Source organism: Primulina huaijiensis, chromosome 12 (genome assembly GCF_012295235.1).
Source record: "Primulina huaijiensis isolate GDHJ02 chromosome 12, ASM1229523v2, whole genome shotgun sequence".
In the NCBI taxonomy this organism is placed as follows: Eukaryota; Viridiplantae; Streptophyta; class Magnoliopsida; order Lamiales; family Gesneriaceae; genus Primulina; species Primulina huaijiensis.
Genome location: NC_133317.1, coordinates 6254237 through 6281534, shown reverse-complemented (window position 1 = coordinate 6281534; position 27298 = coordinate 6254237). Strand labels below are relative to the sequence as shown.

Genomic DNA, 27298 nt, shown 5'->3' with positions numbered 1-27298 from the left:
AAAAGTAACATATATCTTCGGGAATATTCTTATTCTTATAATTAAAATATAAATGTGCTTCAATCGTTGAATTTGATTTGAAAGAATATAATTGACTAGGAGAATATATATCCAATGATATTAAATTTGACTATAATTAAAATATACTGCAATTACTATTGAAATGTTGAACTTGATGTAGAGTGAATTTTAAATTCATCGAACTGTCCAAATACAAGCCTAAATCGATCTGAGATTTTATTAAATATATTATATCGTATAATAGTCATTTTTACATTAGATTTTATTACAAATTTTCTAATTTACCAAAAATATATTGTTCTGTCTTCGAAAATAGCATGTTGAACGTTTTTAATATTGGGCCACTAATTGGTTGGAGGTCATGTTTGGGCCTGAGCTGTCCCGCCAATTCTTGGTTCCTTCGCTTTGTTAGGAAATCAGGCTCTACTACTAGAGCGGGCCTATCAATATTTTTCTGGGATAGGGTTTATTTTTTTTATTAAAGCCCAATTTAAAAATTTTAAGTTATGAAAAATATCAAGGCCCAAATACAACATGCACAAATATTTGGAACATATATTTTGAGATAAACTCCTATAATTTGTTGTATTCTAGACTCTATTAAAGAAGTTGCCATGTAATCAAGAAGCCGAAACCTGAATGATTGGTGAAATTGCAGTTTTTTTAATGCTATCCATATATAGTGTTATTATCTATTCAGCACATGACACGTGTAGGGGTGTTCATCGGTCGGTTCGGTTCGATTTTCAGTTTTTTATTTCAGTTTTTTTCGATTTTAGAAATATATAATCCGACATTCGAACCATTTTTCTTCAGTTCGGTTCGGTTTTCTACCAAAACGGTTTGGTTATTTCGGTCGGTTAATTCGGTTTTAGTATAATTATTTAAACTAATAATATAAATATATTGTAAAATATAATATGTTAACTTTCTACATGTTTTCTTAGTAAAATATTTAAATATAAGGTCTAAATTAATTAAACAAACAACAATCAACTAAAAATTGTTCAAAATAGTTTTTCATTCACTAAATATCATATCAAAATATATAATATAAACAAAAATATAAAATTTTTTTATTAATTTAATGAAATTTCGGTTTTTTCTGTTTTGACGTATATAATCCGAAATCGAACCAAATAAACTTCGGTTGTAACATTTATATCTGAATTACAAAATTCGGCTTTAGGTTCGGTTTGGATTTTCGGTTTTTTCAATTTTATCCGAAGTTTGAACACTCCTAGACACGTGTGCTCAATGAATAAATCATGACCGCTCATTCAACCATCATGTATGAATGAGCGACCATGATTCATCGATCAGCACACATATCATGTGCTACGTGGCTGAGTGCATTGTACATATGATTACCAAGTGAAATTCCTATCATGAACTTAAATTTGTTTCTATAATCTATAAATGATCGAAAAATTAAACCCATGACACTTCAAAACTAGTTATTAAAAAATAATAATTTATAATTGTATTATATAATAAAATATTATATGAATATTTAAACGAAAATATTTGATTAAACTTAATTAAAACTTGGTATAAGCTCGTATGGTCCAATTTTGAGAGAAAAAATATAATTGATTTATATCTATATGTAACAGACAATGAATGCATACAAAACTCCCTCTCCTTCCTTCAGTATATATTCTTATTTATCTATTTCGAAACTAAAAAAAAGTACCCTCCGCCAAATTCCTCCTGCCATTTTCAAGCACACAAATCTTGTACGTACAAACTATGTGTACAGACACATACTACATGCACTATTTTCCAGCTCGTTCGTTCATTTAACTTCAATTTGTTTGTTGAATTATGTTTTTTCTTTAATTCAAGTAATGTGAATTTTTTTACTTATTACGCTTTCTGGTTTATTTTCAGGATTTTTCTTGATGATAAGGTAATTTGGAGGTGACCTGCGTAGATGTACGGGTCGCGGTTAATCATATCACGTTATTTACTGCTTATGTGTGTTTAATTGAAGTAGTTATCAAGATTTTGATGCAATTAACTCTTTTTGGGTTTGATTTTTTCTTTTTGGTAGGTCTTTGGATTATAATATTTTTGTCAATTTGGATGAATAAAGTGTGATTTTTTTTTCTTCTTCTTTTGGGGATCAAGGAGTATAAAAATAAGAATATCATTGCAAAGATTTAGGATGAAGTGGTCTAACTCTAAGGATGATTTGTTCATGAGGCCCATTATTAATTTTTCTCCAGCTGAACATTGAGTTTATTGTCATTTCATATTAGCTCAGTTACTCTACTTTGTGTGCAGTAAATTAATTGTGATTTCATGCTTTGGTAGTTTTTATCCGACAATAAGTTTTTATTTCTTTAATTGTCGCTAATTTTTAATTTTGTTTAATAGCTAGAATCATTGATTTTCATGTATTTTCTAGTTAATGACTGCTTTATTGCGTGGAGTTTGAAAGTCAAGATCTTGTTAACTTTGCTTCTATGTGCTTTCTTGCCATGGATGTTACTCTGGTTTCGTTCACCACATTATTGAATGTATGAATCTGGTTACGGGATTGCTTTTTTTATTTTTCTTCATAGATGATATATGTTTTTTGAATGTGGATTTTAATATTATGGGGAGGGGGCGATGGCTGTGATTTCAAATATTTATAGCATTTCTTTGGTGATATTTACGTGTCACTAATGATTTGGCATTTGCTTATTGGGGGAGTTGAGGTCTGGGCAAGACCAAATGTCAACCCCAAGCAGCAGGCATAGGCTGACGAAAGTTGATATTGTGGCATACCTAAAAGCGGTGTATTTTTCAAGACACGATAAGGAAAAATATGATCAATTTCTTGAAATCTTGAAATATTTCCATGCTCAAAGGTACAATAGGATTCTTCCTTTAATTTTTTATGACAGGTAACTGAAGTTTTTTATCTGTTAAGGATTTGTATCATGTTTCTTGTGGTGCTTGTAGAGTTGATACAACAAGTGTCATATTGAGAGTAAAAGAATTATTTGAAGGGCATCAACACCTTATGTTGGGTTTCAATACCATCCTTACCAGAGGGATCTGAAATCATGCTCTCTGAGGAGGATGAACCACTGCAGATATGGAAGAAAGTGGAACCCTTAAGTGCATTTAGTTTTGTGAGAAAAATCAAGGTGCAACTCTGAAAGCTTGATTTCCTACAGGATCTGTAGTGAGAACTATTTCTGAATAATTGCAAACTAGGTTAGAAGATCATGGTGAGGTGTATAGTGATTTCCTAGACATAATGCGATTTTTCAGAAAAGGTGATATGCCAGTAGCAGAGGCTGAGCGGGAGGCATTTATCCATAATTTAGTATTCATAAATGGATAACCAAACTATTAAAAATCTGGAATGATGGCATTCAGAGTTTAAATTTTTTCCCAGGTTTTAAGTTCTTCTTCACGTCCATACTGATCTATTTGTAGAGTTTATGAATTTTTTACACGATGCAATGTTTGCTGAGTATGTCCATTATAATCATCTTGGAAGAGATTATATACTACGTCATGATGGTGGAGTCTCTCCCAAGATCAATGCTAGGTCCATGAGTGCTGAAAGTGTAATTTCATTTAATGATTATGTGTCAATTATTTTCAATGAAAGTATGCAATATCTCTGTTAGATTTTTCAAGAAACCTTCTCCTCAGATAAGTGGGATTGCATTGAACAAGAAAACAAGAAGATTGTGACATGAATGATTGGGAACATTATGGTAATATGGACTACACAAGAAAATCTGCTCGCATAGATCATTATGTAACCGACCAGGTTTATCGAGGTAGAATAATTGCTTTGAGCATTAATGCGCACGATTAACCTAGTTTGATGATTCATTTTCCTTAGATAATTGCATGTCCAGTATGAATAGATTAATTAATTATCTTCTTTTGGACATATATCAATTTATTGAAAGTTGAAACCATTACAATTTTGCTTGAGCTCATGTTTGGAATAGTCATTGTGTGGCTCATTGAATTTATTAGTCTTGTTCAAACTCCAACCATTGGACTAATATACCCATAATGAATAGTATTAAAAATCACAAACTATAATTTCTGTTTTTTTTTCTAGGTGTCCTATAAAATTAAATCAAGATCATTCAGATATATCTTAATGTTATCAACAACTTTGGCTCAGGTATGCAGTATCTAGTGTCATCTTTCCGTGAGAAAGTGAATGAAAAGTTACAGGACCCGAGACTAATGAAAAGATTTCAGATTGCCTTTGTTCCTACACAAGAAAATTTTTCACATCGTCCGAGTTCCATATGCTGTGAAGATTCTCCTATCACCTTGATTCTTTTTGTTTTAACTTACACATGTTCTCCAGTTATGGGCAAGCTATGATTCTTCAGTATGCATTGCATTCTTACATTTCAAATCTTTGAAGCTTGGATCAGCGCATAATGTTTCCAAATTATTGCACTTCACAGATCAAATATGGTGATTCTAATAAAGTATTGTGCATCTGTATCGAATTTGACTTGAATCTAAAGATCAAAAATCATTCTCCTTGAACCCTATGAGAGGATGATTACTTCTCTTATCTGAAAACATAAAAATGCTGAGATGTTCCTTGAGATTTTATGTTGAAAGGTGGAGAGTACAAACTTACCTCTAATTTAATGCACAATTAACTAGATAACAAGCCAAAGTCTGCAGTAGACTGCTCATACATCATTTAATTTAATTCTTTACTGGCTGATAAATGTGTTTAGTAAATGTATGATTCAAATTTCCCCCAAAAAGATTCAATTTGTTTATGTCCATTAAAATTTTAGTTTTGTTTTTTCAATGATGCCTTTGTCAGGGTCACCAAATTAAATGGATATTTTTATTATGTCAGGTGACTAGTTTACTTGGAAACCATGTCGATGTTATGAAAGAATGCAAAGGTTTCTTGTACTACTTTGAGAAAACTGGTAACTGTGGCGCTGATTGTTTTGTTATCTACTATGCTTTCTGCTTATGTCCCATGTATTTGTTCACTTAACTTTTATTTGTATATATATTTTCTGGAAATGACTCAACTGTTAAGTTATTTTTCAGCATGAGATTTATATTTTTTTTCTGGAAATGTGCAGATTTATTTTTTCATCCTTCCTGTTATATTTTTATTCTAATTCATGATATGATCACAAATCTTCTGATTGATATCGCAACCCATAGAAGTAATCACTGGTTCACTAGGTGTGATACATTTAGGCAGCCTTAAGTGTCATGAATAATGTGGATTTTTAATCAATTTAGCACTTCTCAGGATGCTTGGAGAACAACAAAATTATTGCTAGAATTTTAAAGGTAGAAGAACAAGATGCAAATGATCGTGTGAGGGATGACACACATAAAGTTAATGTGTGTGATCACAGAGAAAGTGGTCGATATGGTAGAACTCTCGCCTTTATCCCTAGGGTTGTTTGTGGATGGAGGATGTCTTTATGTGCAAGCAAAGAGAAGTTTATATTTAAACCAGTTTACGAACTTGATCTATCCAAATATGAGAGATGCACTGCAAGTTATCGTCGTCTTCCAAAAATGTAGGCTCATGCTTTTAGTTTCATTTAACTGAATCATCTATCTTCGTACTCATGTTTTACTGCCGTTTCCAAATGAAATATCCAATTTTGTCAGCAAGTTGAACAGAGATAGGAGCTGAAGTGTTGAATAACTGCTGTGTGTCTATAACTTCAGGAAGTGAGGATCACTTATTCAAGCACATACTCAAAACCCAATATCAATAAATCTTGTTACAATGTGAGGATTATAGGTAAGATTTCTCCCATGAGTTTTACTGAAGTGATTTCGCCCTTGTTGAATTCTCTAGCATCCACCTTTCCTATATCTCTACTGTTTTTATTTCATGTTTGTGATTTCTGTAGCATTAATTTGTAGTGTAAGCCCATTTCTAATAGCAATTAATGGTTATTTAGAGCTTTTTTCATATGTTATATTTTATTTATCAGTATATTAACTGAGTTTCTAGCGCATTTTACGCTCTAAAATTTGCAATTTGCAGTCTGATTATGATACCAGGTTTGAACTTGACAAGTTGTTGGAATCCATAAATGCAACAATAAAGAGTGTTGAGGAACTCTCACCCAGTATTAATGCTGCTACATCTATGACAGACAACTCATTTTGCATAGAAGATCATTTGACAGGTAACATAAGTAAATGATACCTGATGAATCCTCTTATTTATGCAATGCAACGAATTAAAATTCGTGCCTTCTCTCTTTTTTCCCTTGTAAATTTAGCTCTTAATGTGTGGTGCATTAAGCATTCATATGGTGACCATGGGCTAGATGTAATGGATGTGTTGCAAAAGAATGCTCCTCTTGCCTTGCCGGTTATATTGATTCTGTTGAGGCTGAAACACGAAGAATGGGGAAGGTTTCTATCTGACTTCAATAAAGTTTGGGATGAATTTCNAATCCTTACCAACTTGATCTTGTTGCTCCTGGCAACAAACATGCATGAACCATTTCACGAAGTATCTGTCCGGATAGTCCAAAGTCTCGATAGTTAGCTCTCGGTCTTCCAGAATGAAACTATTTTAGTAAAATTTAATTGTCTCAATTCCCGAGGAATTGCACATATATATATATATTGATTTATATATATATATTTAATGTAAGTCATGCTCCTTTAGTGGTTGGCAACAATTTAGAAAATTGTCTTGAATGTATGCTTTTGCTCATGCTAATTATAAGATTGCATCTGGACCTGAAAATTTCGGATTCTTTTGCATGTAATAACTTTAGGATTGCTGTTTTCTTCGTCTTGATATTTTGTGACCATTGAATGATTTCTATTTAATAAGAACGCACAGTTTTTACTGTGATTTCACGTTCTAAGCGAGTTGTTTTGACGTCTTTTTTGTATATATTATTGTAGCTGGTGCTTAGAGTTCTTTTTGCATTGTGTGGAGTTTGTTCTAGATTGCTGTAAACTTGGCGAGACCTACCTGTTTCCAGTTTAGCCTTTCCGCGAAATGAAGTTGTATTTTACGTCGTTGATGAATGTTGTTCTTTATTGCTGGGCTTTTTTCGTTTTGGTTGTGGTCATTGCATGGAAAGAGTCCCACGCCCATGTCGAGTTTGTGATTTTCCATTTTTGTCCTTTTGATATCGATTATATTACTCGTGTTGCTTCAGCTATGCATTTTCTTGTTTGGTATCTTCAGAATTTGTCCTTTTATTTCTTCTGTTTTTGCTTTTTTCACCTTTTTCTTAGTCAGCATCATCCCGACCTTCTCCTAATTTGCTCTCATTCTTCGTTTGCCCTATTCTCGCCTGTGTCATCAGACCTCCTTTCTCATTATACATGGCAGCATCTCCCTCCCTCCCCGTCGATTTGGCTGAGCCAGGTACCCAATTTAGAGTACATTTGTTTTCTTCCTTTTGTGACCATCAATTGTCTTATGCTTGTTTCTAGATCTGGTTGTCATCCGAGTTATGAATTTTTTTCGTTCTAGAGTTTTGATTGTAGATTTGTTTTTGAAATCTAGAAAAGATACATGCAGTTGAATGGTGATCCTGAATAGAGGTTTCCTCGATTGCACTTATTTGGATCTAAAGCGTCGTGATTTGTGGCATTGTTATGTGCTGATGAATGATTGTGAATCGAGGTTTTGTCAAGAGTAAAAGTTTTGTGCTAACATTTAATAATCTATATTCATCAAAACTTTGGTTTCTTTTTTGGGTATAAAATATTTGTCTCTTTTTGGTTTCCATGTATTCAATTAAATAAATGATATGTAATATATCTTGAGTTTGCTAGAAAAAACTCTAGTTTATGGGAGTGTTTAAAATAATGACAAATGTCGAACACCTATTTTGGATTGTCTCTTGCTTCTCCACTCATTTGCACAAGATAAAACAGAGAGCTAAAAAGTTTTGCATTAGCATATTAGTCTGAATTATGATAGATGGGGTAGTTATTTTCTTTTGATATGTGAGTATTGAGTATGCACATAACTTGAATCATTTGAGATGGCCTGCTAATTTTCCTTTGGTTGCCTGCAAATTGCGTGAACATTTTTTCATTTATGTGTCCGTGTTTGTCTCTCATTTTCACTTGTTTATTTGGAAGTGTTTTAAATGTCTGTTTTGATGATTATTCCAGTTTCAGTTTTTGTTCTAACACAAGACTACAATATTATATGGAATTTATTCAAATTTGTTGAATTTCTGCAATTACTTATAAGAGTTGGTACTTAATGTTGTGTTCCTATCAGTTCCTCCAGAAAGAAGAGAAAAACCAGGGATATTCTTGCAGAGGTATGGATACGAAAGAAGGTATGTATTAATTTTTTGTGTTTCTAGGTCCATTAATCTCCAATCAATTTGCAGAAACAAAACAAAAGGCACAGTCGGAGACGAAATCGAAGATGTTCGCAGGTCAATGGAAGGACTCTTAACAAACAACGGTCTGGAAAGTAAGGTGGACTCCGACACAATGAAGGTATCTTCTATCCAGAATTCAAACGTGCGTGCGTAGCACGTGCATCGTGGTAGTTGATTAAAATTTTAGACGAGACACTTTATGCACTGTTTATGTTACTATTTTTTTTGGTAGATATCTTACATCGCAGGTTCCGAAGACTTCATGTTTCGGACAAGGAGGAGGAGGAAGGCTCTGTATCATAAGAGTTTGTGCAGTAGTTCTTCCAACGGCAGTCACAAGCTGAAGCGCAAGCTGATGTTTAGTTGATAGTTTGAAATTCCAATGGCAGCAATGCAGTATAGTTTTTTTTTGTTTTTTATTTTCATTTGAATGCAATTAATACTTCAGTTTTAAAAGTGTTATCAAAATTCTTGGAGTTTGTCTCGACTAAGTAAACACACGTGGGAATAGCCTGAATTAAAAAAAATATTAAAGTGCACTTGTGTAGCACGTGAGAGTAGTCTGAATCTGAAAAAAAAATGCAAACTAGTTACGTGAATCCACATATCGATATATTGAAAATTTAGTAATTTTGAGTGAAAATGGAGGGTTGAATTCCATATGATACAAGGGAGTTGACTTGAATCTTGATTTAAGCAACAAGTTAATATTTTTTCTCAGTTTATTTTTAAAGTCTAAATATAATCGAAATATTCACGAAATTGACATTTTATTTCTCATATACGTTATTAATTTTGAAAAATAACATATCAGTTCAAAATTTTCTTTTTATAAGTTTATCACTCCAATCTTTTTAATATATTTTTTGACTGATTATTAAATGGATAAGCAAAAAATATATATTTATATTGTAAAATTAACATAAAGTATAAATGTTCGAAATGAATCGTTTTGCTTAAAAAGAAATTCTTAAATCATCAATTATAATCTATATGAACAAATATATCTTAAAAATAGTCAAGAGAAATAAATAGATATGAAAAAATAATAAAATCAATACAAGAATTTAAATTTCTAATTCTGTAATTGAAAAAATCATAGTAATTAAATTAAAACGTAACAAAATATATTATATAATTATCAAATTTATGAAATCGGTTTGGTTTCATTTAGTCATTCGATCAAGTTTCTAGTCAACCATGAAAACACATTTTCAAATATAATTTTAAAATATTTATCCCGTTTGCAGCATAAATCGTTCATAATATTTTTTAAGACTACGAATTAATTTTTAAAATAAACAATATAACTTTTATAAATAAATAATGGATAAAATTAATGTTTTTACACTTGATTATGGTTTAATAATTTTCCTCCAGCTTTACACTTGATTATGATTTAATAATTTTCCTCCACCTTTGTAAAAGTTTCGTTAACTCCTATCGAAATTATATTTAAATTTATATTTTAATTAAGCTTGATACATTTATGTATTTAATTAATATGCAATAAATATCCACAATAGAAGAGTGAGTAGTTAAGTTCTTATTGCGAATGATATATCTACGAAAGTAATTGGATAAAGAGTATGTCTAATGTTAGACGGTCTCACAAATTTATATACATGAGACGCGTCGACCTGATTCACACTTACCGTGAGAATAAATACATCAATTTTACACACACTTTGTTGTATCTTATATTCTAGTTTTGATAAATGACAAATCTCCACATGACATAGCTCGATGAAAGGTTCATGAGACTTCGAGCATGACCACACGAAGTTGAGCTTTTTTAAAAAATAAAATAATAATTATACAAATATCACAAGTTGAAAAGTTTTGTAAAATTATTACAATTTGTAGAACGGATTCTGAAGGTTCAAGAGACTTCGAGCATGACCACACGAAGCTGGGCTTTTAAAAAAATAAAACAATTATAAAAATATCAAAAGTTGAAAAGTTTTGTAAAATTATTACATCTGTAGAATACTGCTGTGGATTATACACTCGGATTTGATATTGATTGAATAAAATTTTTTATTTAAAAAATAATTTTTTTTAAAAAAGATTATTTTTTTATTAAAAAATTCCAATTTTTGTGACAAACGAGTTAGACCACTTCACATTTACCTGCGAATTTATTTCACAGATGTGCAAAGTTAACACTTTTTGTACTATAAAAATCCATCGCAACGTCTNGTAATTAAAATGTGTTGAACTTTGCACATATGTGAAATAAATTCGCAGGAGTGGTCTAACTCGTTTGTCCCAAATTTTGGAATTTTTTAATAAAAAAATAATCTTTTTTAAAAAAATTTATTTTAAATAAAAAATAAAAATTATTCAATCAATATCAAATCCGAATTGTAATAATTTTACAAAACTTTTCGATTTGTTATATTTTTATAATATTTTTATTTTATTATATTATTTTTTCAAAAAAGCCCACGAAGCTAGACATGCGAAGAAATTATAGTTGAAGATTAAACTCATGAGATATATCTCATTATCAGAATCATAGGAAGAGTGCATCTAAAAATAAAATAAATAATAATAAAAAATTAACGTATATATTCGGGATTAGGGGTGTGCAATCGATCTATTCGGTTACCGACCGAACCGAATAGACCTATAACCGATTTAATTTTCGAATAATCGAAGCGGTCAAAATATTCGTAGAAACCGAATTAACCGAACCGATTTTCAAATCGGTTATTTCGGTCACCGATATTTTTAAAATATGAGAATTTTAACCGATATAACCGATATTTTTAAAATATGCGAATTTTAACATATAGAAAAAACAATGGTGAGCTTATAAATAATTAAAAACATTGAACAAAAATATCAATAATAAATAAAAATATTGAAAATAAAATAATTGGATGAATGAGCTTCCTTCTAATGTATGAAAAGTTGAGTTTCTTTTTAATATATTTTTAATGTTCATATACAATTTAAATTAATATATATACTAATTCGATTAATTCGGTTTAACCGAATTTTTCAAATTAAAACCGAAACCGAATCGAATAACCGATTTTTTAAAATTTCAAAACTGAACTTCCGAATTAACCGAACCGATTTTTCAAAATAATTTGGTTCGATCAATTAATTCAGTTTAAACTAAATTTTGAACAATCCTGTTGAGGACATACATCTTTTTGACAGGTTGTTGGATTATAACCTTATTGTCAAATTGGATTAATAAACTGTGATTTTCTTCGTTCTTCTTTCGAGGATCAAGGAGTATAAAAATAAGAATATCATTGCAAAGATTTAGGATGAAGCGGTCTAACTCCAAGGATGATTTGTTCAAGAGGGCCACTGTTAATTTTTCCGGCTGAAGAGTGAGTTTATCGTCCTTTCATATTAGCTCAGTTCCTCTACTTTGTGTGCAGTAAATTAATTGTGATTTCGTGCTTTGGTAGTTTTAGTTTTTATTTCTTTAATTGTCTCTAATTTTTAATTTTGTTTAATATCTAGAATAATTGATTTTCATGTATTTTCTAGTTAATGACTGTTTTATTGCGTGGAGTCTGAAAGTTAAGATCTTGTAACTTTGCTTTTGTATGCTTTCTTGATATGGATATTACCCTGCTTTCATTCACCACATTAGTGAATGTATGAATCTGGTTACGAGATTTCTTTTTTATTTTCTTCATAGATGATATATATTTTACGAATTTGGATTTTAATATTATGGGGAAGGGGGATGATGGCTATGATTTTAAATATTTATAGCATTTATTTGGTTATATTGAAGTGTCACTTATGATTTGGCATTTGCTTATTGGGGGAGATGAGGTCTGGGCAAGACCAAATGTCAACTCCAAGCAGGCAGCCGGCATATGCTGACGAAAGATGATGTTGTGGTACACCTAAAAGAGGTGAATGATAAGGAAAAATATGATCATTTTCTTGAAATCTTGAAAGATTCCCATGCTTAAAGGTATAATAAAATTCTTCCTTTACTTTGTTATGACAAGTAACTCAAATCTTTTAGTTGTTAAGGATTCGCATTCTGTTTCTTGTGGTACTTGTAGAGTTGATACAAAAGGTGTCATATTCAGAGTAAAGGAATTACTTGAAGAGCATCGACGCCTTGTTTTGGGTGTCAATACCTTCTTACCCAAGGGATATGAAATCACCCTCCATGTGGAGGATAAACCACTGCAGATAAAGAAGGAAGTGGAACCCTTAAGTGTAATTAGTTTTGTGAGAAAACCAAGGTGCAACTCTGAAAGCTTGATAGTCCTGCTCTCCACTTTTCCTACAGAAACTGTAGCGAAAACTATTTATGGATAATTGCAGACTGGGTTTGAAGGTCATGGTAATGTGCACAGTGATTTCCTAGACATAATGTCATTTTTTTAGAAAAGGTGATATGCCAGTAGCAGAGGCTCAACGAGAGGTATTGATCCATAATTTAGTCTTCATAAATGGATAAACACACTATTAAGGAATGATGGCATTTGGAGTTTCAATTTTTTTCCCTAGGTTTCAGTCCTTCTCGGCCATACTGATCTACTTGAAGAGTTTATGCTTTCGATGTAATTGTTGATGAGTATGTCCATTATAATCAGCTTGGAAGATATTATATACTACGTCATGATAGTGGAGTCTCTCCCACGATCAATGCTAGGTCCATGAGTGCTGAAAGGGTAATTTCCATTAATGATTATGTGTCAATTATTTTCAATGCAAGTATGTAATATCTCTGCAAGCTTGTTTAAGAAACCTGCTCCTCTGCCTCCATTGATGGAAATTGTAGGCTTATGTTTTTAGTTTCATTTAACTGAATCGTCTATCTTTATACTCATGTCCTAATGCCGTTTTCAAATGAAATATCCAATTTTGTCAGCAAGTCATAGAACAGAGATAGGAGCTGAAGTGTTGAATGACCGCTGGGTGTCTATAACTTCAGGAAGTGAGGATCACTTCTTCAAGCACATACTCAAAACCCAATATGAAGAAATCTTGTTAAAATGTGAGGATTATTGGTAAGATTCTTCCCACGAGTTTTACCGAAGTGATTTCACCCTTGTTGAATTCTCTAACGTCTACCTTTCCTATATCTCTACTGTTTTTATTTCTTGTTTGTGGTTTTTGTAGTATTAGTTTCTAGTGTAAGCCCATTTCTAATAGCAATTAATGGTTATTTAGAGCTTTTTCATATGTTATATTTTGTTTATTAGGATATTAAATGAGTTTCTAACGTATTTCATGCTCTTAAATTTGCAATTTGCAGTCTGATTGTGATACCAGGTTTGAACTTGACAAGTTGTTGGAATCCATAGATGCAACAATAAAGAGTGTTGAGAAACTCTCACCCAGTATTAATGTTGCTACAACTATGACAGACAACTCATTTTGCATAGAAGATCATTTGACAGGTAACATAAGTAATTGAGACCTGATGAATCCTCTTATTTATGCAATGCAACGAGTTAAAATTTGTGCCTTCTCTCTTTTTTCCCTTGTAAATTTAGTTCTTAATCTGTGGTGCATTGAGCGTTTATATGGTGACCATGGGCTAAATGTAATGGATGTGTTGCAAAAGAATGCTCCTCTTGCCTTGCTGGCTATATTGATTTGGTTGAGGCAGAAACATGAAGAATGGAGAAGGTTTCAATCTGACTTCAATAAAGTTTGCGATGAATTTTATGCTAAAGACTACCATAAATCACTCGACCATCAGAGCTTCTATTTTAAGCATCAAGATTCAAAAAATTTAATTGCTTAAGGTAATTTATGTTAACCATACATGGAAGTACAAGGCTTCATTTCCTGTCATTCTTGAAGTTTTATCGAACAAACATCTAAAGACTACTACATCGTATATTGGAAAAGTACTAAAATGGTTATGCATGTTCTCTAATACATTCATGCTAGAGAATATCGTGTCAAGTTTATGTGTGTGTGTGTGTAAATATATATTTAATGTAAGTCATGCTCCTTTTGTAGTTGGCAACATTTTAGAAAATTGTCTTGAATGTATGCTTTTGCTCATGCTAATTATAAGATTGCATCTGGACCTGAAAATTTAGGATTCTTTTGCATGTAATAACTTTAGGATTGCTGTTTTCTTCGTCTTGATATTTTGTGACCGTTGAATGATTTCTATTTAATAAGAACACACAATTTTTTTTATGTGATTTCACGTTCTAACCGAGTCAAATTTTGACATCTTTTTTGTATATATTATTGTAGCTGGTACTTAGAGTTATTTTTGAATTGTGTGGAGTTTGTTTTAGATTGCTGTAAACTTGGCGAGACCTACCTTTTTCCAGTTTAGCCTTTCCACGAAATGAAGTTGTAATGTACGTCGTTGATGAATGTTGTTCTTTATTGCAGGGCTTTTTTCGTTTCATTTGTGGTTCATTGCATGGAAAGAGCCCCAGGCCCATGTCGAGTTTGTGATTTTCCATTTTTGTCCTTTAGATATCGATTATATTACTCGTGTTGCTTCAGATATGCATTTTCTTGTTTGGTATCTTCAGAATTTGTCCTTTTATTTCTTCTGTTTTTGCTCTTTTCACATTTTTCTTAGTCAACATCATCCCAACCTCCTCCTAATTTGCTCTCATTCTTCTTTTGCCCTATTCTCGCCTGTGTCATCAGACCTCCTTTCTCATTATATATGGCAGCACCTCCCTCCCTCCACGTCGATTTGGCTGAGCCAGGTACCAATTCAGCGTACATTTGTTTTCTTCCTTTTGTCACCATCAATTGTTTTATGCTTATTTCTAGATCTGGTTGTCATCCGAGTTATGAATTTTTTTCGTTCTAGAATTTTGATTGTACATTTGTTTTTGAAATCTGGTAAAGATACGTGCGGTTGAATGGTGATCCTGAATAGAGATTTTCCCTCGTTTGCCCTTATTTGGATCTAAAGCGTTGTGATTTGTGGCACTGTTATGTTCTGATGAATGATTGTGAATCGAGGTTTTGTCAAGAGTAAAAGTTTTGTGCTAACATTTAATAATCTATATTCATCAAAACTTTGGTTTCTTTTTTGGGTATAAAATTATTTTCCCCTTTGGTTTCCATGAACTCAATTAAATAAATGATATGGAAAATATCTTGAGTTTGCTGAGAAAAACTCTAGTTTATGGGAGTGTTTAAAATAATGACAAATGTCGGACACCTATTTTGGATTGTCTCTTACTTCTCCACTAATTTGCACAAGATAAAACAGAGAGCTAAAAAGTTTTTGCATTAGCATATTAGTCTGAATTATGATGGATGGGGTAGTTATTCTTTTGGTATGGTGAGTATGCACATAACTTGAATAATTTGAGATGGCCTGTTGATTTTCCTTTGGTTGCCTGCAAATTGTGTCAACATTTTTCCATTGATATGTCTGTGTTTGTCTCTCATTTTTTGGAAGTGTTTTAAATGTCAGTTTTGAAGATTTTTCCAGTTTCAGTTTTTGTTTTAGTACAAGACTACAATATTATATGGAATTTATTCAAATTTACTGAATTTCTGCAATTACCAATAAGAGTTGGAACTTAATGATGTGTTCCTATCAGTTCCTCCAGAAAGAAGAGAAAAGCCTGGGGTATTCTTGCAGAGGTATGTATACGAAAGAAGGTATTTATTATTTTTTAGTGTTTCTAGGTACATTAATCTCCAATCAATTTGCAGAAACAAAACAAAAGGCACAGTCGGAGACGAAATTGAAGATACTCGCGGGTCCATGGAAGGACTCTTAATAAACAACGGTCTGGAAAGTAAGGTGGACTGCGACACAATGGAGGTAACCTTTTGTCCGGAACTTAAACGTGCGTGCGTAGCACGTGCGTCATGCTAGTTGATTAAAATTTTAGATGGCAAACTTTATACACTGTTTTAATGTTGCTATTTTTTTTTTGCTACATTTTGTAGGTATCTTACATTGCAGGTTCCGAAGACTTCATGTTTCGGACAAGGAGGAGGAGGAAGGCTCTGTATCATAAAAGTTTGTGCAGTGGTGCTTCCAACGGCAGTCACAAGCTGAAGCGCAAGTTGATGTTCAGTTGAAAGTATGAAATCCAATGGCAGCAATGCAGTATAATTGTTTTTTTTTTATTATTTTCATTTGAATAGACTTCAGTTTTACAACAATAATAATGTATTATTAGAGTTTGTGTCAGACAAGTAAAATACAAGTGCAACACACATGGGTATAACCCAAATTTGAAAAAACATTAAAGTGCACGTGTGTTGTACATGAGAAAAGTTTAAATCGGAAAAAACATGTTAAATTAGTTAAATGAATCCACCTATCAATATATTGAAAATTTGGAAATTTTGAGTGAAAATGGAGGGTTGAATTTTATACGATACAAGGGAGTTGACTTGATTTAAGCAACAAATTAAGATTTTTTTCTCCTTAATTTTTAAAGTCCAAATATAATCTAAAATTCATGAAATTAACATTTAATTTCTCATATTTTTCATATTGATATGTTAATGTCTATACGTTATTAATTCTGAAAATAACATATCTGTTCAAAATTTTCCATTCTTGAGTTTATCACTCTGATCTTTCCAGTATATTTTTTGATTGATTATTAAATGGATAAGTAAAAAATATATATCTATATTATAATATTAACATAAATATATAAATCTTTGAAATGGATTGTTTTGCTTAAAAAGAAATTCTTAAATCATCCACTAGAATCTATATCAACAAATATATCTTAAAAATAATAAAGAAAAATTAATATTAACATAAATATATAAATCTTTGAAATGGATTGTTTTGCTTAAAAAGAAATTCTTAAATCATCCATTCGAATCTTTATCAACAAATATATCTTAAAAATAATAAATAAAAATAAATAGATATAAAAAATAATAAAATCAATTACAACAATTTAAGTTTTTATAATTGAAAAAATCATAGTAATTAAACTAAATTGTAATTAAATGTATTATATAATTTTCAAATTTATAAAATCGGTTTGGTTTCATTTAGTCATTCGATCAAGTTTCTAGTCAACCATGAAAATACACTTTCAAATATAATTTTAAAATATTCATCTCGTATGCAGTATCAATCATTCATAATTTTTTTAGACTACAAATTAATTTTTATAATAAACAATATAACTTTTATAAATAAATACTTGGTAAAATTAATGTTTTTACACTGATTATGATTTAATAATTTTTCTCCACCTTTGTAAAAGTTTAATTATCATTGTAACATAGATAATTCCTATCAAGATTATATTTAAATTTATATTTTAATTAAGTTTTATATATTTCTGCATTTAATATGTTATAAATATCCAAAATAAAAGAAATAAAATTAATTAGAAAAAAATATCCAAAATAAAAGAGTGGGTTGTTAAGTTTTTATTGCGATTGATATATCCACGAAAGTAATTAGATGAATTATATGTACGGTCTCACGGATCTATACATGTGAGACGAGTCGATGATTCATAGTTACCATGACAATAAGAACACCAATTGGTCATGGTTTTATATACATACATTGTTGTATCTTATGTTCTAGTCTTTCATAAATGACAAATCCCCATAATTTAGTCTTCATAAATGGATAAACACACTATTAAGGAATTATGGCATTTGGAGTTTCAATTTCTTTCCCTAGGTTTCACTCCTTCACGGCCATACTGATCTAATTGAAGAGTTTATGCTTTCGATGTAATGGTGGCTGAGTATGTCCATTATAATCAGCTTGGAAGCGATTAAATACTACGTAATGATAGTGGAGTCTCTCCCACGATCAATGCTAGGTCCGCCGAAAGGGTAATTTCCATTAATGATTATGCGTCAATTATTTTCAATGAAAGTATGTAATATCTCTGCGAGCTTGTTTAAGAAACCTGCTCCTCTGCCACCATTGAGGAACAAAACATCCATCGTCCGGATTCAGATAAGTGGGATTGTGTTGAAAAAGAAAACGAGAAACGAGAATATTGTGACATGAATTATTGGGATCATGATGGTCATATGGACTACACAAGAAAATCTACTCGCACAGATCATTATGTGACTGACCAGGTTTGTTCAGGTAGAATAATTGATTTAGCATTAATGTGCACGATGAACCTAGTTTGATTATTCATTTTCCTTAGATAACTGCATATCCAGTATGAATAGATTAATTGATTATCTTCTTTTGGAAATATATTGAATTTATTAATAGTTGAAACCATCACAATTTTGCTTGATCTCATGTTTGGAAAAGTCATTGATCTATTCAAATACGAGAGCTGCACTCCATGTTATCGACGTCTTCAAAAAATTTAGGCTTATGTTTTTAGTTTCATTTAACTGAATCATCTATCTTTGTACTCATGTCCTACTGCCGTTTCCGAATGAAATATCCAATTTTGTCTGCAAGTCATAGAACAGAGATAGGAGCTGAAGTGTTGAATGACCGCTGGGTGTCTATAACTTCAGGAAGTGAGGATCACTTATTCAAGCACATACTCAAAACCCAATATGAATAAATCTTGTTACAATGTGAGGATTATTGGTAAGATTCCTCCCACGAGTTTTGCTGAAGTGATTTCGCCCTTGTTGAATTCTCTAACATCTACTTTTCCTATATCTCTACTGTTTTTATTTCTTGTTTGTGGTTTTTGTAGTATTAGTTTCTAGTGTAAGCCCATTTCTAATAGCAATTAATGGTTATTTAGAGCTTTTTTCATATGTTATATCTTATTTATCAGAATATTAAATGAGTTTCTAACGTATTTCACGCTCTAAAATTTGCAATTTGCAATCTGATTATGATACCAGGTTTGAACTTGACAAGTTGTTGGGATCCATAAATGCAACAATAAAGAGTGTTGAGGAACTCTCACCAGTATTAATGCTGCTACAACAAATTTAGCTCTTAATCTGTGGTGCATTGAGCGTTTATATGGTGACCATGGGCTAGATGTAATGGATGTGTTGCAAAAGAATGCTCCTCTTGCCTTGCCGGCTATTTTGATTCGGTTGAGGTAGAAACATGAAGAATGGGGAAGGTTTCGATCTAACTTCAATAAAGTTTGGGATGATTTTTATGCTAAAGACTACCACAAATCACTCGACCATCAGAGCTTCTATTTTAAGCATCAGGATACCAAAAAAGTTAATTGCTGAAGATAATTTAGGTTAACTATATATGGAAGTACAAGGCTTCGTTTCCTGTCATTCTTGAAGTTTTATCGAACAACCATCTAAAGACTACTACATTGTATATTGGAAAAGTACTAAAATGGTTATGCATGTTCTCTATTACATTCATACTAGAGAATCTTGTGTCAAGTTTATATAAGTGTGCGCATGTGTGTTTGTGTGTGTGTGTATAAATATATATTTAATGTAAGTAATGCGCTTTTAGTAGTTGGCAACAATTTAGGAAATTGTCTTGAATGTATGCTTTTGCACAGGCTAATTATAGGATTGCATCTGGGCATGAAAGTTTAGGATTCTATCGCATGTAATAACTTTAGGATTGCTGTTTTCTTCGCCTTGATATTTTGTGACTGTTGAATGATAACGATTTAATAAGAACACACAGTTTTTGCTATGATTCCAAGTTCTAACCAAGTAGTTTTGACATCTTTTTTGTATATATTATTGTAGCTGGTGCTTAGAGTTCTTTTTGAATTGTGTGAAGTTTGTTCTAGAGTCCTGTAAACTTGCGAGACCTAACGTCGTTGATGAAAGTTGTTCTTTATTGCGGGGCTTTTTCATTTTGGTTGTGGTTCATTGCATGGAAAGAGTCCCACGCCCATGTCGAGTTTGTGATTTTCCATTTTTGTCCTTTTGATATCGATTATATTACTCGTGTTGCTTCAGCTATGCATTTTCTTGTTTTGTATCTTCAGAATTTGTCCTTTTATTTCTTCTGTTTTTGCTTTTTCACCTTTTTCTTAGTCAGCATCATCCCAACCTTCTCCTAATTTGCTCTCATTCTTCTTTTGCCCTATTCTCGCCTGTGTCATCAGACCTCCTTTCTCATTTTATATGGCAGCATCTCCCTCCCTCCCCGTCGATTTGGCTGAGCCAGGTACCCAATTTAGAGTACATTTGTTTTCTTCCTTTTGTGACCATCAATTGTCTTATGCTTGTTTCTAGATCTAATTGTCATCAGAGTTATGATTTTTTTTCGTTCTAGAATTTTGATTGTAGATTTGTTTTTGAAATCTAGAAAAGATACATGCGGTTGAATGGTGATCCTGAATAGAGGTTCCTCGTTCGCGCTTATTTGGAAGCGTCATGATTTTTGGCATTGTTATGTGCTGATGAATGATTGCGAATCATGGTTTTGTCAAGAGTAAAAGTTTCGTGCTAACATTTAATAATCTATATTCATCAAAACTTTGGTTTCTTTTTTGGGTATAAAATATTTGTCCTCTTTGGTTTCCATGTATTGAATTAAATAATTGATATGGAAAATATCTTGAGTTTGCTGGAAAAAACTCACCTATTTTGGATTGTCTTGCTTCTCCACTCATTTACACGACAAAACAGAGAGCTAAAAAGTTCTGTATTAGCATATTAGTCTGAATTATGATAAGTGGCATAGTTATTTTCTTTTGGTATGGTGAGTATGCACATAACTTGAATCATTTGAGATGGCCTATTGATTTTCCTTTTGTTGCCTGCAAATTGCGTGAGCATTTTTTGTCTCTCATTTTCACTTGTTTATTTGGAAGTGTTTTAAATCTCAATTTTGAAGATTATTCCAATTTCAGTTTTTGTTTAGTACAAGACTACAATATTATATGGAATTTATTCAAATTAGTTGAATTTCTGCAATTACTAATAAGAGTTGGTACTTAATGATGTGTTCCCATCAGTTCCTCCAGAAAGAAGAGAAAAACCAGGGGTATTCTTGCAGAGGTATGGATACGAAAGAAGGTGTTTATTATTTTTAGTGTTTCTATGTCCATTAATCTCCAATCAATTTGCAGAAACAAAACAAAAGGCACAGTCGGAGACGAAATTGAAGATATGCGTAAGTCCATGGAAGGACTCTTAATAAACAACGGTCTGGAAAGTAAGGTGGACCGTGACACAATGGAGGTACCTTTTGTCCGGAACTTAAACGTGCGTGCGGAGCACGTGCGTCATGCTAGTTGATTAAAATTTTAGACGGAACACTTTATACACTGTTTTAATGCTGCTATTTTTTTTTTGCTATATTTTGTAGGTATCGTACATTGCAGGTTCCGAAGACTTCATGTTTCGGACAAGGAGGAGGAGGAAGGCTCTGTATCATAAGAGTTTGTGCAGTGGTGCTTCCAACGGCAGTCACAAGCTGAAGCGCAAGCTGATGTTCAGTTGAAAGTATGAAATTCCAATGGCAGCAATACAGTATAGTTATTTTTGTTTTTTAATTTCATTTGAATGCAATTAATACTTCGGTTTTACAACAATAATAATGTATCATCAAAATTCTTGTAGTTTGTGTCGACTGGTAAAATACACATGCAACACACATGGGAATAGCCTGACTTAGAAAAAATATTAAAGTGCACGTGTGTTGCACATGAGAGTAGTTTGAATTTGAAAAAACATGTCAAATTAGTTAAATGAATCCACATATCAATATATCGAAAATTTGGAAATTTTGAGTGAAAATGGATGGTTTAATTCTATATGATACAAGGGAGTTGACTTGATTTAAGCGACAAATTAAAACTCCTTTTTTCTCCTTAATTTTTAAAGTCCAAATATAATCTAAAATTCATGAAATTAACATTTAATTTCCCATATTTTCCATCTTTATATGTTAATGCCTATACGTTATTAATTTTGAAAATAATATATTTGTTCATGATTTTCCTCTCTTGAGTTTATCACTCTAATCTTTCTAGTATATTTTTTGACTGATTATTAAATGGATAAGTAAAACATATATATCTATATTGTAATATTAACATAAAAATATAAATCTTTGAAATGAATCTTTTTGCTTAAAAAGAAATTCTTAAATCATCCATTATAATCTATATCAACAAATATACATCTTAAAAATAGTAAAGAGAAATAAATAGATATAAAAAATAATAAAATCAATTACCACAATTTAAGTTTCTATAATTGAAAAAATCATAGTAATTAAATTAAATTGTAACTAAATGTATTATATAATTTTCAAATTTGTAAAATCGGTTTGGTTTCATTTAATCGTTTGATCAAGTTTCTAGTCAACCATGAAAACATACTTTCAAATATAATTTTAAAATATTTATCCCGTATGCAGTATCAATCATTATAATGTTTTTTAGACTACAAATTAATTTTTAAAATAAAAAATATAACTTTTATAAATAAATACTTGATAAATGTTTTTACATTTGATTATGGTTTAATAATTTTTCTCCACCTTTGTAAAAGTTTCGTTATCATCGTAACATAAATAAATCCTATCAAGATTACATTTAAATTTATATTTTAATTAAGTTTGATACATTTATGCATTTAATAGAAGAATAATTATTGCAATTGATATATCCATTAAAGTAATTAGATGAAGATTATGTCTCATGTCGACTCGTCTCACATATATCATACTTACCGTGAGAATAAATACATCAATTGGTCATGGTTTTATATATACACATTGTTGCATCTTATGTTATAGTCTTGATAAATGACAAATCCCCATTCTTTAGCCTTCATAAATGGATTAAACACACTATTAAGGAATGATGGGCATTTGGAGTTTCAATTTTTTTCCCTAGGTTTCAGTCCTTCACGGCCATACTATCTACTCGAAGAGTTTATGCTTTTGCTACCCGATGCAATGGTTGCTGAGTAAGTCCATTATAATCAGCTTGGAAGAGAGTATATACTACGTCGTTATTGTGGAGTCTTTCCCACGATCAATGCTAGGTCCATGAGTGCTGAAAGGGTAATTTCCGTTAATGATTATGTGTCAATTACAATTAAAGTATGCAATATCTCTGCGAGCTTGTTTAAGAAACCTACTCCTCTGCCTCCATTGATGAACAAAACAACCATCATCCGGATTCAGATCAGTGGGATTGTGTTGAAAAAGAAAATGAGAAACGAATAATATTGTGACATGAATGATTGGGAACATGATGGTCATATGGACTACACAAGAAAATCTACTCGCATAGATCATTATGTGAATGACCAGGTTTATCGAGGTAGAATAATTGCTTTAGCATTAATGTGCACGATGAACCTAGTTTGATGATTTATTTTCCTTAGATAACTGCATATCCAGTATGAATAGATTAATTGATTATCTTCTTTTTAGAATATATTGAATTTATTGAAAGTTGAAACCATCACAATTTTGCTTGAGCTCATGTTCGGAAAATCATTGTGTGGCCCATTGAATTTATTAGTCTTATTAAAACTTCATATACCCATAATGAACACTATTAAAAATCACAAACAATAATTTATGTTTTTATTTTCTAGGTGTCCTATAAAATTTAATCAAGGTCATTTAGATATATCTTAATGTTCTCAACAACTTTGGCTCAGGTGGGCAGGATCTAATGTCATCTTTCAGTGAAAAAAGTGAAGGAAAAATTATAGTATCCCCGAGACTGATGAAAAGCTTTCAGATTGCCTTCGTTCCTACATAATGAAATGTTTTACAAATTCTGAGTTCCATATGCTGGTGAAGATTCCCCCATCACCCTGATTCTTTTTATTTAATTTACATTTGTTCTCCAGTTATGAGTAAACTATGATTCTGTAGTATGCATTTCACTCTTACATTTCGAATCTTTGAAGCTTTGAACAGCACATACTGTTTCCAAATTATTGCACTTTACAAATCAATATGGTGCTTCTAATTAAGTATCGTGCTTTTGTATTAAATTTGTCTTGAATTTAAAGATCAAAAGTCATTCCCTTGAACCCTATGAGAGGATGATTATTTTTCTCATCTGAAAACATATAAATGCTCGGATGTTCCTTGAGATTGCATGTTGAAAGATGAAGAGTACAAACTTACCACTAATTTAATGCACAATTAACTAGATAACAAGCTATAGTCTGCAGTAGAATGCTCATACATCGGTTTAATTTAAATCTTCACTAGCTGATAAATGATTACGTGTTTGGAAAATGAAAGATTCAATTTCCCCCAAAAAAGATTCAAATTGTTTATGTCTGTTAAAATTTTAGTTTTGTTTTTTCAATGATGCCTTTGTCAGGGTCACCAAATTAAATGGATATTTTTATTGTGTCAGTTGGCTAGTTTACTTGGAAACCATGCAGACGTTATGAAAGAATGCAAAGGTTTTCTGTATTACGTTGAGAAAACTGGTAACAGTGGCTATGATTGCTTTGTCAACTAGTATCCTTTCCTGTTGTGTCCCATGTATTTTGTTCACATTAATTAATTTATATTCTTTCTGGATATGGCTAAACTGTTAAAGTTGTTTTTCAGCATGAGACTTGTAATTTTTTCTTGAAAGTGTGGATGTGTTTTTCATCCTCCCAGTTATATTTCTATTCTAATTCTTAATATGGTGACAAATGTTCTGAATGGTATCAAAACTCATAGAAGTAATCACTAGTTCACAATGGTGTGATACATTTAAGCAGCCTTAAGTGTGATGAATAATGTAGAGTTTTTAATCAATTTAGCACTTCTCAGGATGCTTGGAGAAAGACAAAATTATTGCTAGATTTTTTAAGGTAGAAAAACAAGATGCAAATGATCTTATGTGGGATGGCACACATGAAGTTAATGAGTGTGATGACAGAGAAAGTGATCGATGTGGTAGAGCTCTCGCCTTTATCCCTAGAGATGTTTGTGGACAGAGGATGTCTTTATGTGCAAGCAAAGATAAATTTATATTTAAACTAGTTTACAAACTTGATCTATCCAAATGTGAGAGCTCCACTCCAAGTTATCGACGTACGTCTTCCAAAAATGTATGCTTATGTTTTAGTTTTCATTTAACTGAATCCTCTATCTTTGTACTCATGTCCTACTGCCGTTTAGAAATGAAGTATCCAAATTTTTCGGCAAGTCATAGAACATAGATAGGAAATGAAGTGATGAACAACTGCTGGGTGTCTGTAACTTCATGAAGTGAGGATCACATATTCAAACACATGCTCAAAAACCAACATGAAGACAGCTTGTTACTATGTGAGGATTATCGGTAAGATTCCTACCACGAGTTCTATTGAAGTGATTTCGCCCTAGTTGAATTCTCTAACATCTACCTTTCCCATCTCTCTAATGTTTTTATTTCTTCTTTGTGATTTCTGTAGTATTAAATTCTAGTGTAATCCCATTTCTAATAGCAATTAATGGCTATTTAGAGCCTTTTCATCTGTTATGTTTTCTTTATCTTGGTACTAATTAGGTTCTAGCATATTTCATGCTCTAAAATTGTAAATTTGCAATTTGATTATGATGTCAGGCTTAAACTTGACACGTTGTTGGAATCTGTAAATCCAACAATAAAGAGTGTTGAGGAACTCTTGCCCTGTATTGATGCTGCTACAACTATGACAGGCAACTCACATTCCACAGAAATCATTGGACATGTAACATAAGTAAATGATTCCTTTATTTATACAATGAAACGAGTTAAAAAAAATCGCATCTTCTCTTTTTCCCCCCTATAAATTTAGCTCTTAACCTATGGTGCATTGAACGTTTATATGGTGACCATGGGCTATATTTAATGGATGTGCTGAGAAAGAATGCACCTCTTGTCTTGCCGGTTATATTGATTTGGTTGGGGCAGAAACGAGAAGAATCGCTAAAGTTTGGGCTGAAGTTTATGCTAAAAACTACCATAAATGACTCTGCCATCAGAGCTTCTATTTTAAGCATCATGATACAAAAAATTTAATTGCTGAAGGTAATTTAGGTTAACTGTACATGGAAGTACAAGGCTTCGTTTCCTTCCATTCTTAAAGTTTTATCGAACGGACCCTCTTAAGACTACTACATTGTCTATGGGAAAAGTATTAAAATGGTTATCCATATTCTCTAATACAATAATTCCAGATAACTCTGTGTCAAGTTTATATATATATATATATATATATATATAAGCCTGATAATTTAGGATGCTTTTGCATGTAATAATTTAAGGATTGATGTTTTTTTCCCTTGATATTTTGTAACTGTTGAATGATTTTTATTTAATAAGAACGTGCAGTTTTTGCTGTAATTTCACGTTCTAACCAAGTTCTTTTGACATCCATTTTTGTATATATTATTGTAGCTGGTGCTTAGAGTTCTTTTTGCATTGTGTGGAGTTTGTTCTAGAGTGTGCTGTAAACTTGGCGAGACCTATCTTTTTCCAGTTTAGTCTTTCCGCTAAATGAAGTTGTAATGTACGTCGATGATGAATATTGTTCTTTATTGCTGGGCATTTTTCGTTTTGGTTGTGGTTCATCGCATGGAAAGAGTCCCACGTCCATGTCGAGTTTGTGATTTTCCATTTTTGTCCTTTAGATATCGATTATATTACCCGTGTTTGCTTCAGCTATGCATTTTCTTGTTTTATCTTCAGAATTTGTCCTTTTATTTCTTCTGTTTTTGCTCTTTTCACCCTTTTCTTAGGCAGCATCATCCCAACCTTCTCCTAATTTGCTCTCATTCTTCTTTTGCCCTATTCTCGTCTGTGTCGTCAGACCTCCTTTCTCATTATATATGGCAGCACCTCCCTCCCTCCACGTCGATTTGGCTGAGCCAGGTACCAATTCTGCGTACATTTGTTTTCTTCCTTTTGTGACCATCAATTGTCTTATGCTTGTTTCTAGATCTGATTGTCATCCGAGTTATGAATTTTTTCGTTCTAGAATTTTGATTGTAAATCTGTTTTTGAAATCTAGTAAAGATACATGCGGTTGAATGGTGATCCTGAATAGAGGTTTCCTCGTTTGCATATATTTGGATATAAAGCATCATGATTTGTGGC

General features: G+C 31.8%; 2 protein-coding genes and 3 long non-coding RNA genes across 6 annotated transcripts; 3 read left to right on the top strand and 2 right to left on the bottom strand.

Moving 5' to 3' along the window:
- Window positions 1-1657: 1657 nt before the first annotated feature.
- On the top strand, window positions 1658-22327 carry LOC140989582 (uncharacterized). Its single transcript, XM_073458854.1, has 9 exons — window positions 1658-1760; window positions 1915-2882; window positions 2977-3593; window positions 6050-6194; window positions 6291-6426; window positions 7341-7402; window positions 21212-21254; window positions 21326-21437; window positions 21565-22327. Exons 3-9 carry the CDS (start codon window positions 3465-3467, stop codon window positions 21697-21699), a joined length of 762 nt encoding a protein of 253 aa, XP_073314955.1. The 5' UTR covers window positions 1658-1760; window positions 1915-2882; window positions 2977-3464; the 3' UTR covers window positions 21700-22327.
- On the bottom strand, window positions 4084-6194 carry LOC140989585 (uncharacterized). The gene is made up of 2 exons (XR_012177513.1): window positions 6064-6194; window positions 4084-4983 (listed from the first exon to the last, which is right to left on the bottom strand). It is a non-coding gene; the product is annotated as an uncharacterized lncRNA (long non-coding RNA).
- On the top strand, window positions 11555-16693 carry LOC140989583 (paired amphipathic helix protein pst2-like). 2 transcript variants are annotated; one of them, XM_073458855.1, is made up of 8 exons: window positions 11555-12336; window positions 13249-13387; window positions 13653-13780; window positions 14742-14799; window positions 15009-15070; window positions 15923-15965; window positions 16038-16149; window positions 16278-16693. In XM_073458855.1, exons 1-8 carry the CDS (start codon window positions 12327-12329, stop codon window positions 16410-16412), a joined length of 687 nt encoding a protein of 228 aa, XP_073314956.1. In that variant the 5' UTR covers window positions 11555-12326; the 3' UTR covers window positions 16413-16693. The 2 variants fall into 2 exon arrangements, with proteins under 2 accessions (XP_073314956.1, XP_073314958.1); XM_073458857.1 differs by lacking the exons at window positions 14742-14799; window positions 15009-15070 and having other exon boundaries at window positions 11556-12336.
- LOC140989586 (uncharacterized) lies at window positions 13720-27005 on the bottom strand. The gene is made up of 2 exons (XR_012177514.1): window positions 25843-27005; window positions 13720-13810 (listed from the first exon to the last, which is right to left on the bottom strand). It is a non-coding gene; the product is annotated as an uncharacterized lncRNA (long non-coding RNA).
- On the top strand, window positions 18433-19387 carry LOC140989584 (uncharacterized). Its single transcript, XR_012177512.1, has 2 exons — window positions 18433-18891; window positions 19158-19387. It is a non-coding gene; the product is annotated as an uncharacterized lncRNA (long non-coding RNA).
- Window positions 27006-27298: the final 293 nt, after the last annotated feature.